This window comes from Scheffersomyces spartinae (genome assembly GCF_019049425.1).
Source record: "Scheffersomyces spartinae strain ARV_011 chromosome Unknown scaffold_6, whole genome shotgun sequence".
Taxonomy (NCBI): Eukaryota; Fungi; Ascomycota; class Pichiomycetes; order Serinales; family Debaryomycetaceae; genus Lizanozyma; species Lizanozyma spartinae.
The window spans coordinates 211,715-223,391 of record NW_025065053.1 but is presented as its reverse complement, the minus strand read 5'-3'; the positions used below and the strand labels follow the sequence as shown (position 1 = coordinate 223,391).

At 40.5% G+C, this 11,677-nt stretch overlaps 2 protein-coding genes across 2 annotated transcripts; one reads left to right on the top strand and one right to left on the bottom strand.

The window, feature by feature from the left end:
* Positions 1-111: 111 nt before the first annotated feature.
* Positions 112-1,830, top strand: SNU71 (uncharacterized protein; the record flags this gene model as incomplete). The annotated part of the gene is made up of 1 exon (XM_043195001.1): positions 112-1,830. The coding sequence occupies one exon, from the start codon at positions 112-114 to the stop codon at positions 1,828-1,830; it is 1,719 nt and encodes a 572-aa protein (XP_043050198.1).
* Positions 1,831-1,912: 82 nt separating this feature from the next.
* MSB2 (Msb2p) lies at positions 1,913-5,710 on the bottom strand (the record flags this gene model as incomplete). Its single annotated transcript, XM_043195000.1, has 1 exon — positions 1,913-5,710. One exon carries the CDS (start codon positions 5,708-5,710, stop codon positions 1,913-1,915), a length of 3,798 nt encoding a protein of 1,265 aa, XP_043050197.1.
* Between the last annotated feature and the right edge of the window lie 5,967 nt (positions 5,711-11,677).

Here is an 11,677-nt window from a genome sequence, read left to right as displayed (position 1 = left end):
ACTATACACTCTACTTCATTCATTACACCACTACAGGCTTGTCCTAACCATCCCCACTATTACGTTCTATCAGTATTTTAATTGCAATCACTCATCTATCCTAATATTCTAATGGAGTCTACGCTTACTGCTGCCTACAACGGGCAGAAGAAACCTCTGATATTGTCACATCTCAAACCGTTAACTTTCAACGACACCAACTTGATATTTCCAGCGAGAGCGTTCCAAATCCCCATTCCTTCAGACACAGATGTTTCCTCTTTGGTTGAAGCCAATGATTCGAAGATCCTGGCCCTTGGCACTTACCCTGAAGCCACCAATAACGATACACTCAAACGAACAGCAGCTCAATTGAAAAAGGAAACCCAACTAGATGATAAGCAGCAAATCCACAACTTTGTTGAAATTAGCGAGTTTTATCCAAAGAATTTACTCCAAGAGTTGACGACTATAACTGCAAGGAACTTCCCCAATGTCAAACGAATCGCTGTCGAAACCATTTGGAAAGCTCTTTTGTTACAAGGGAAAAAGGAGTTTATTTGGAGTCAGATCCATCATGAACTCTTAGACGAAAACAGACTACTCTTCATACGGTTTGCTACAATTGAGGATGTTATTTGGTTCCGGAAAGTGTATGATATCAGTTTGCTTCGTCGAATACTTTCTAAAGACGATGTGGAGATCTGTTACGATAATCAGTTGGATGAGTATATGGACAAAGTTGACGATGAAGAATCGTCAAGCATTGACAGTGCGACATTGACGACAATCGAAGGAGATATAGAGGGGTTTCTCAGTAACCGAGCCAACTTCGAACAGGAGCTGTCGACTACTGGTACAGAAGATTTGGACAAAGTTATGAATTACTATTCGAAGTACAAGGTCGACAACTCGGAGCTTGTGGATGTGCCCAAGACGATGAAGGAGAAGATCATCAAGGATATAATCAAGTTCAGGACCAAGGTGTTAACTATCGAAAAAAACCATCGGAAGAAGGAGATTGAACAAGAGCGTCGTAAAACCAAAGAGAGGCTACACAATATCTTCAATCTGTTGCAGAATAGCAGTAGTAATAAAGTGGATAAGTCTGGATTAGGGCCAGTTTCTGATACTTCTGTGTCTGCAACTGTTCTTCTGGAGGATGAATATGAAGAGCTCAATGATGAAGAATATGAAGCTATGATGGCCGAAAAGGAAAACGCGGAGCAACAAGAAAGATACAACAACATGCTAAGGATTCAAAGCGAGTTGATGCGAACCGAAGTGACTCGTTTGAGAAACGAACTAGTCGCGTTACAGAACTATGAAGATGATCTTATAGACAATAAGTTCAAGTACGTGGAGCAGGTGAAGAACTTTGATGAGTTCAAACATTTATACCGGGTGAACCATTCTGAATACTTGAAGCAGCGCGCAGTGGCCCGAGAGAAGGAAAAGGAGTTCGACAAGCAAGACGCTTTAGAAGAAGCGACGGAAGTTGGCGGTCATCACGACCCAGAACCAGTCGCGGTAGACGACAAAGTTTCTGTCGAGGAAGTGCAAGTACAACTGCTGCAACAGAACGACGACCTAGATGCGACGGTGGTCATGACAGACGATATTATCAAGTTCGACGAACAAAGTCTTAGCAAGATCAAAACTTACATTGGCGAATTGATAGAAGAATATTTGGGCATCAAAGAAGACCTTTTGATAGACATCATATACGATCACATCCTAAAGCATAGCACGTCCTCAAAGGATAAGTTGATCCTGGAATTAAGGGAACCACTTGATGACGATGCTAATGAACTAGTAGAAAGCTTATGGCTATACATAAAGTCTATATAATAGCAAGCAAGCCAATAATAATCTAAAGTATATTTATTTTTGTTGTTCTATTAATACATACCATCATTCTGACTTCGCTGATTTACCTCCAACCTAAAGAATTAGAAGCATTTACAGGACCAGATATAACAGGTGGACCACCACCATTATTTGCTGCCCCAAGAGCAGTAGCAGCTGAAGGACTAGCACCCTCAGGTTGTTCACCAACCTTATTCAAAAATAAAGCAGAGAAATTACTACTTGAACGTTCTTGCATTCCAATATCAGATTCACCATCTGAAGGAGGTAAAGCAATTGACTTTTGTCTGTATCTTTTGAAGATCAATACCATCATACCCATATAGAGGGAAGTACCTAAGGCAGCACCTATGGTTATACCAGCAACACGCGCCTTTCCAGCAGACGAATCAGGGGCTTGCGTAGTCAGTGATTGATCAATAGACCCATTATTTGTCCCCGTGTTTTGTTGATCACTATTTCCGTTGTCACTGGAGATATTGTCTAACCCAGTCAACGGGATTCTCGAATCTATCAACGATGCCAACGTCAGCTCCACGGAATCAGGATTATTATACAACAAGGATGTCGTATCTTGAATGAATTGATTCAATGCAGAAACTGCTTGAGCAGGGAAGTAAACCTCCGCAACGGTAATAGTGTAAGAAATCCCACTAGCTGTGAATGGTACCAATTTACTAACAGAGACTTCGCGATATTGGGATTGATCGGTGAATGGGAATGTCAAAATACCTGGCAAATATTGGAATATTTGTGCTGAAGATAACGAATTAGCAACAACGAATGGATAATTTAATGATGACTTGAACCCAATATAAATCACTTGATAATCACTTCCAATAGATGCGGTAGTTGCCGGTTCAATAACCTTTGGCAAATCGGTACCTGTAGTTTTTGTGGTCTGTGTAGCACTTCCAGATTGGAAAATCAACGAGGTAGGTAACCAATTGGTAGGACCGTTCGTTGAAATGGGAGTAACTGCATTGGTCAACACAATTTCAGTTCCAGTGCTCAGAGCAATCGTACGTGTAGCAGGGGTTGGAGCAGGCTGAGTACTTTCCACTGTGGGTGCAGTTACAACAGTGGTAGGATTTTGAGCAATTGTAGACTGCACTGTTGTAGGAGCTTGATTGGTGGACACTAACTCAGTAGGAGGGACACTTTGGTTCTCGGAAACAAGAGGAGAAGTTGCAACAGCAGTATCAGAAGCAGTAGTGGTTTCAACTGAAGAAACTGGAGAAACTGCTGATTGAGTTTCAGATAAAGTTGCCTCGGATTTATTAGGAGACGATGCAGATACACTTTCAGTACCTGTGGTTGCAGGACTTTCTGTGGCGGCTGATATATTCAAGGTTTCCTGAGAAGTAGATCCAGTAGATTTGGATATTGTTTCAGGGTTGGTGCTTGCAGTGTCTGCTTTTATGCTTTCAGTTCCAGTTGTTCCAGTAGTCTCAGCGTTACTAGTGGCCGCAGTGGCTGCAGTAGTCTCAGTATTGCTAGTAGCTAGAGTGGCTGAAGTAGTCTCAGTATTACTAGTACCTGGAGTGGCTGCAGTAGTCGCGGTGTTACTGCTAACTGGTGTGGCTGCAGTAGTCTCGGTGTTGCTAGTACCTGGAGTGGCTGCAGTAGTCTCGGTGTTACTAGTACCTGGAGTGGCTGAAGTAGTCTCGGTGTTGCTAGTACCTGGAGTGGCTGCAGTAGTCGCGGTGTTACTGCTAACTGGTGTGGCTGCAGTAGTCTCGGTGTTGCTAGTACCTGGAGTGGCTGCAGTAGCTTCAGTGTTGCTAGTTGTTCCAGTGGTGTCAGCGTTACCTGTTGTACCAGTGGTGTCAGTGTTACCTGTAGTACCAGTGGTATCGGTGTTAGCTTGAGTAAATGGAGTAGCTTCAGTGTTACTAGTTGTACCAGTGGTGTCAGTGTTACCAGTGGCATCCGTGTTACTAGTAGCTAGAGTGGCTGGAGTAGCGTCAGTATTACTTGTCACTGGAGTATCGGTGTTACCAGCCGTTCCGGTGGTATCAGTGTTACTTGCATCTGGAGTAGGAGTGGAGATGGCAGAAGCAAGCTCAGTGGTGCTTGTTGTCCCAGTAGGGTCACTTGCTCCTGTGATTCCAGTGGTATCCGTGTTACTAGTAGCTGGAGTGGCAGCAACATTCTCAGTATTACTAGTATCTGGTGTGGGAGAAGGAGTCTCGGTATTACTAGTTTCTGGAGTAGCAACAGCAGTCTCAGTATTACTAGTATCTGGTGTGGGAGAAGGAGTCTCGGTATTAGTAGTTACTGGAGTAGCAACAGCAGTCTCAGTATTACTAGTGTCTGGTGTGGGAGAAGGAGTCTCGGTATTACTAGTTTCTGGAGTAGCAACAGCAGTCTCAGTATTACTAGTGTCTGGTGTGGGAGAAGGAGTCTCGGTATTACTAGTTTCTGGAGTAGCAACAGCAGTCTCAGTATTACTAGTGTCTGGTGTGGGAGAAGGAGTCTCGGTATTACTAGTTTCTGGAGTAGCAACAGCAGTCTCAGTATTACTAGTGTCTGGTGTGGGAGAAGGAGTCTCGGTATTACTAGTTTCTGGAGTAGCAACAGCAGTCTCAGTATTACTAGTATCTGGTGTGGGAGAAGGAGTCTCGGTATTACTAGTTTCTGGAGTAGCAACTGTAGTCTCAGTATTACTAGTAACTGGAGTGGGAGAAGGAGTCTCGGTATTACTGGTTTCTGGGTCAGCAAGAGTAGTCTCGGTGTTACTATTAGTTGTGGCAGCAGTAGGCTCTGTGTTACTAGTGGTTGGAGCTGTTTCAGCACTCGAAGCAAAGATAGTGTCAAGAGGTGTACTAGTTTCAGGAGAAGTATTTGTCGTAGGTGTTCTTGCTGGGGAGGTCACAATAGTTTCAGAACTAGGTGCCAAAAGTGTAGGGCTAGATGATGATTCAGGAGAAGCAGCTGAGAAAGTTGCCAGCAGAGATGAAGCTGTTGTTGCGCTTGAGGTACCCACATCATTTGGGGTGGTAGAATCAGCAGTAGGTGACAGGACAGTGACAGTCTCTGATGAAGATTGCTGAATATCTGGGCTCGTCAAATCGGTGGGGGTGTCCGTCAGATCCTTAGAACTAACATTAGCTAAAGGTGTCTCGTTAGTAGCTGAGGTGGTATCAGCTTTAGTACCTGAAGGAGTATCAACTGGCGTGTTCACAGAAATCGATCTAGTACCAGAAGTAGCGGTGTCCGATTGAATAACAGTACCAGAATCTAGTTTGACAGAAGGGGTATCATTGGCAACATTCGCAGTGTCAGCTGCGTTTGCAGAGTCGATTAAAGTAGATCTGGTTCTGTGAGTATTATCAACTGCAGTGGACTCTGTCAACGTATTCAGTGTAGGATCGTTGTTATTTGGCACAGAGACAGTACCATCATTACCAACTGAGGTACCAGTTGCAGCATTAACTGAGGGTACCGAGGTATCTGCACTTGTGAATGTGAATCCCTGAGGGGTATCTGTTACTGCTAATTTGGTGTCAGTGTTCGTACCTTGAGCTTTACCGGTAGCAGTACCAGTATCCGAACTTGTGGGAGATGAGTTGAACCAGTTCAAGATCAGTGAAAGCATGTTCCCTTGAAAAGACGTCGAATCTCTTGTTTGAGTCTGTGAGTCAGCGGGGGGGGAACTTGTTGGGGTATTTACGGCATTAGGTGATCTAGCTGGTTGTGACGAAGGTGATTGAGCAGCCACTGAAGGTGCGGAAACTGATGATTGTGGCGACGGCAGCAAAGCCAGCGCCAGGACAGGATCTGTGGGGGCACCGTTGGCAGCATGAGCATGAGCCAAGACATAAAGACACAACAAAACTTTAAGGTTTGCTGGGGACATAATGAAAGGATATTTTAAAGAAAGACTAAAAGTTGGGGCAAATTGTCAGCAAGTAAAAAAGCAAAGACAATAAAAAGGATGAGCGTCTGGAGGGTATAAATGTTCGATTAAGAAATCTGTGTCAGTAAGAAAGAAGCAAAAAACTAATCTACCAAAATTTAAGATCTGGTGGAGGTTGTAGTTGTAGTTGTTGTTGTTGTTATCTGTATTTGACAGGTAACAAAATTTGTAGCGAAAGAAGGAATATAAAAGACAAACACTCAATGAGTGGACTGATAAACACAGTCTCTTAACTAATGAGTTAATAAGAGTGGATCCAAACTCGAATGAAGTCGAGGAGGTGACTTTAAGAATCCAAAAAAAAATTGAAGCAAAAGTTTTCTTTTCGTTAGAACCTATTGTGTTGATGTCACCACTCACTTTCTCTTTTGGTACGGCACGTTTTGGTGATGTTTTTTTCTGTGTGCGGAATGGAAGAGGAGAAGCTGTGCCAAAAAAAGGAGGGAATGAAATTTCAGGGTAGAAACGAGCGTGGGAAATGACAAGATGGAGTGAAAATATAAAAGAATAAAAGAGAAAAAATCAGCAAATCCAATCCAATAAAAACCACTCAAGATGTTCGTGTCGCAATGTTTACATGGCAAATGAGTACATATGCACGAGGTACAACAAGTTAAAGGCTACTCGATATTGAAGTTCGCTAGTATTATTTATTTTTATTTTCTTTCTTAAGTTGTGCCATTTTTGAATGTGATTGCATTGAACGTGTACGAAATGTATTTTGTGTAGCTTTGTAAGGATATTTTGGAGCATTCCTGGTGCATATCTGGTGTTAGTTGTGTTATGTATGGCACATTATTTTAATGATTCTTTGTCAAAAATGTAGACGAGAATCATAAATAGAGGAAAACCTAAAACGAAATGCCCCAGGGGGGAATCTTTATTAAGGCGACTCAAAAACAAAGAACAATCACAAATAGCCGGATAACAGATTGCACAAACTCACGGTTCGCAAAAACGTATCTCTGTTACGAACTGCCCATAACTGATGTACAAGGTTACTGCTTTTGTTAATGAATGACAAGAGCAACATCGAACAAGGTAATACATTGATACAGGCCGTTTATATGTAACGATTACTTACTACTACTTTTGGTTATCTAGTTAATGCGTCCTATTATGATCCGTTCGTGTACACACCAGAAGAATGTATACTAGCCAGGGTGGTACTTAGCCTCTTATTAAAAATAACTGGATCTCTCTTGATCTGACTTTTACAAGGTAAAATCTTCACGGAAAACCGGAAAACCTATTCATACTCGTGACAGCTTTTGTTTGCATCCACAATCAATAAACATCAACTATTCGGTTGATTCCTGTTCTTTTTTTGTTTATACTCTTCGGTATAACTGTGCATTACTGCATATGCACACCTTCCTTCTATGTGGGAATTATTTAGTCCAAAAGCCTCAAGGATAGTAGTTAGCTTCAGGCACAACACAGGCGTGTGTGAGACCTTCAAGTGTGCCCCTGCGTTACTTTTGATGTGTTTGTGTTGACTTACTTTGTAACTATAGTAATGAAGATTGAACAACCTACAACGAGAAAACGAAGATGTAAGTAATTGCCAACCGAAATTGATTGCATTTCGTATACCATCTATAGGTTGTCATGTGCTCAAGTATTCGGCATTATACATCTCTACCGCAGTTGATACGATTACAACTACACTTCTTACTTCAAAAGTCCAGTTGGATATTCCTTTCGCGTTTCTCCAATTTCAGGTTCCAGGAATGGTGCGAAATCTGGAACTATTCAAAAACTGTTACTACAAATCAATATGATATTGCTGGCTGGTTCTGCCGTTTTCAAACAGATCTGGATCTCAAAACCACAAATGCTATGCATTTTATAACAAACTGGTGTGCAGACGTCAGTTGCATTTTGTGATTATCTTTATTCATTTATTAATGGAGTTTCTCTCGAATCTGACGGTATGCATCAAAACTCTCATCGAAAGCACTTGGATGCCTTTGTTTTGGTTACTGTTATTGAATGTTTCTATTTCTGGTATTCTCTGTTTGTTTCTTTAGATGATCGATGCTCTTTGATAACAATAGGAGCTGTTACTTAGAATCGCGCAATGGTGTTTCTGCAACAAAGTCGTGTTTAAAGTACCCATACCATTCTGAAACACCAATCAATGGATCTAGTTGGGATAACCCTAAAAGATAATTACCCTAGTGGGCTTTTTTAAGGTACAGAGGCTAATAATGTTCATGGCCAGTCATTAGCTTCAATTTTATTGAATAAGATGTAGTGTAGTAGCAATAAAATTTCATTAGTTACCAGATCGTCTTGGTTGCAGCAAATGGTCATATTTTGGTCTACAGGTTTATGTTTATGTTTGTAAGATCATGTAGACAATATACATTTGATGTGTTAAGCTGAAGTGGATCGGAATGTATCTTAAAGCATTTTCATGTGAGAGTTGGTTCATCTGTTTACAGATATTTTTCGTGAAAACACCTTAATTTATAAGTAAAATTGTACTTGCAACTCAAAGTGAGCACTATCTCCCGTACTATTAGGATTTGCTAACACTACAATCCCATTCGTTTCCCACGTTTTCTGTAGCTTGTAGCAATGAATTAGTGCTTGAGAATAACATATAAAATAAATAATAAAAGTCGCTCGAAATTGGTGAGCTACACCCCCGAGCACCAATTTCATTACCTAATGAAATTATGATTCCTATTCACCTATAATGCCCTTAAACTTGGGGCCTTACTTTTGAATAAACAATATACGCAAGCGAAACTATCGATCCTGTCATTGAAAGCAAATATGGAATGGATTCATTAGATGCTGATAAGTGAATTATACACCTTATACGAAAGTGCTAACAAATATCATCCTCGTTGGGGTGAGCAGCTAGTTTCCATTCTAAACAATGAATTCTTATTCATTCTCAAACACTTTTGTACTTGTACTTCAATTTATTCAAATCATCAATCAGCCTCACCGTTCCTTCAAATGAAGAATGCACAGACCAACACAACCATAAATTGACGCCACCTATACCAAGGATTAAAAGGTTTCTATGCCAAAGACTGCTTAGTATTGCTCCTAAAACCACAACTACCAACATTGTCCATTCTCCATAAGGTATATTTCTGGTGTGACTCGTAATAAGCGAAGGATGGTTGAGCTTTAAGTACGCCAAAAGAAATGTAGAATAGAAGCCAATCGACGTACCAAGCCTATTCACTCTCCCTATAACTTGGTATATTGATACAGGTAATAATTGCAAATAAAGGAAGTAGTTTATGTATCTTATGTTCAGTAAATATTGGTTACGATTGTCCACTGACAACTTGGAAATAAATGCTGTTTGATCATCGAAATCTAAGGGCACATCAGCTGAAAGCTGATTGAGAATGTCTCTATCCACATTCTTTCGTCGGGACATTTTGCAGGGGGAAAGCACGAGAATGGTTCACTTAACATTAATAGAACATTTTTTGATTCATCAACTCCACATTTCGCCTGCATATATGAGACCTTCAATTATCACCATCAATAGCATACATGAACTTCTGTTATCACCATCATTAGCATCACTGAAGTAATATTGGAAGCTGATACTGTCGAAGTAGCAGGCAGTTACGTCTAGTCCTAGAATTAGTTAAAAAACAATTACAATTGTAGCTGACTCTAGCTTCTACGGGATAAGGTATCACAAAGTAGGCCACTCATGATTGGACTTCTAGATTAGGGGTAAAAACTTACTTCTAATCCATTATGTACCCCTTGAGTCTACCAAAAAGAAACGAGGGCATTAAATCCTGGTAGTAGTGTGTGCTATGAGCTGATCAATTCAAGTGTATAATATATTATAATAAAGTAAGGGATATCACTATTTTCAACTAAGCTTTCACGGATACCCAACAAAAGAGTTGTTTCTACATGCTTTCAATCCCCAAGTACCACCATGAGACAAAGGAGGTGGCAATAGTGGCATGAAATTAAGATATTGAGGTGTTTTCGGTTGCATGCCATCTCGTTACCTTACGTGGTGAAAGGTTACAGAACAGCAAGTAACTGAAGCTGCAACCAGAAGTCAGCTCAGTTACAATTGTAAAAGTCTAAATTGGTTGTACCTTGTACGACTATTGCGATAAGTGTTGTAGGCATGCGGAAGGGCAGGAACTTACCTACTCAGACAGTTAATTGCATGACAGCTTAATAATAATGGTTACTCAAAAATAATGATTGAGGGGACCATTCTTGATAAGATATAGGAAACGCAACTTTTTATGATTTGTCCTTCCATACAAAGGCGGTTTTACAGTATTATCTTACCTAATTAACAAATGGGTCGAATGTCTGACAAAGCATAGCAATGCATTTCGATATATTGCTGATAGCAACATAAAGTTGGTGTCTGCTGTAACCACTAATACTTTGTGGATAAACCTTCTTAAAACGGAAAGTCCAATTTATTTCACAGAACTACGCTACCAAATAAATCAAGTATGGTAATTAATTCCCGAGTCGCATAATGTAGTTCTCTGAATGACTAATGGTTCCAAGCCATTTCACTTGCGTCCGGACTTCATCGATCGTAGTTGTAAAAGTGAAAGTGCCAGAGATTTATCAGCCAACTTTTGGGAACGCATTTGACACATGTTTTAAAAGTACCGTTAATAACATAACATTAAAAGGATAAGCAGACAATTTGGTTTAGTAAGGCACAACCTTATCCTCCCCTCTCAAAGGACGCCGACAAGAATATGCAAATTAGATACAAGGTTCAGGACTGATAAACAGATATTTTAACTTGTGTTTAACTACTACCCCGACTTGACGTATATTCTGAATATGTATAAAGTGGGGAGGACGACCGGAGTGTCCGATGGTTGTTACGGCACTGGGATTTTGGCTCACCTACCAGTACTTTAGTGGGGTTCTCACCCCAGATTTTGCACATTTCTTTTTTCAGCGCATTCTTTCCCAATGTTGGATTATCTCACCCCAACACCGGATTTTGGCTACAACCCAACCACTAACCCCTTCACACTGGTTACCTGAGTTTAGAATTGTGCTTCAGCTACTATAGAGCTAACTCTAATTTGCTACGATAACAAGAAATAGCAGTTAAGGTAGGTCGAGAACAACCATGATTTACATGCATAAACGTACGAAGTGAGCTCGCTTCTGCACCTTAAGGTGGGGTGGACTCCCCCGTTGTATGACACACAAGTGAAAAAAATGTGGTGGTGAGTACTGATAATTCTAAAACTTGATATATGGAGTATCAAAAGATCCAAAACAAAAATTTGAGTCTTCAAGGAATGTCTTTTACATCTACAATTACCTTACATTTATTAGACTAAAGTTTAAGTGTAGAGAGGCACGGTGAGAATCTCATAGTGATCTGTCAATTTCTTTAGTAGCTCCGCGCATGTAAATCATACACAATTTTCCGCACTGAAATTAATGTACCCAACCTAGCTTGGCAAGAAACAGGTACTGTTAAAACATGTTGATGTGCTTATATGCACAGAACCATGCAATTAGTGAACGCAAAACTATTTTACACGGACACGAGGTTGATTTCAATTTTCAGTTACAGGAATCCGACAAAATTTTCTTTATGATTAAAGCACTTTTTGCACCAGACTGCCCAAAGAACAAGTGTTATTAATGACGAGATATTATGGTATACGAAATTGCTGACAGGTATGCTTTAGCAAAAGTGGAATAATCTGAGATATAGTAGTACTTGTAAAAAATCAAGGCTTTGGCTATGGCTATGGCTATGGCTATGGCCCGTGCTCTTCTACTTATTTTTTTGTTTCTTGCACTTACTTGTAGTTTAAGGGTCCAGATGAATACAGCATTGAATCGCACCCCCTTCTGGATAAATCGATGTACACTTTTGCTAACACAAACAACTAATTA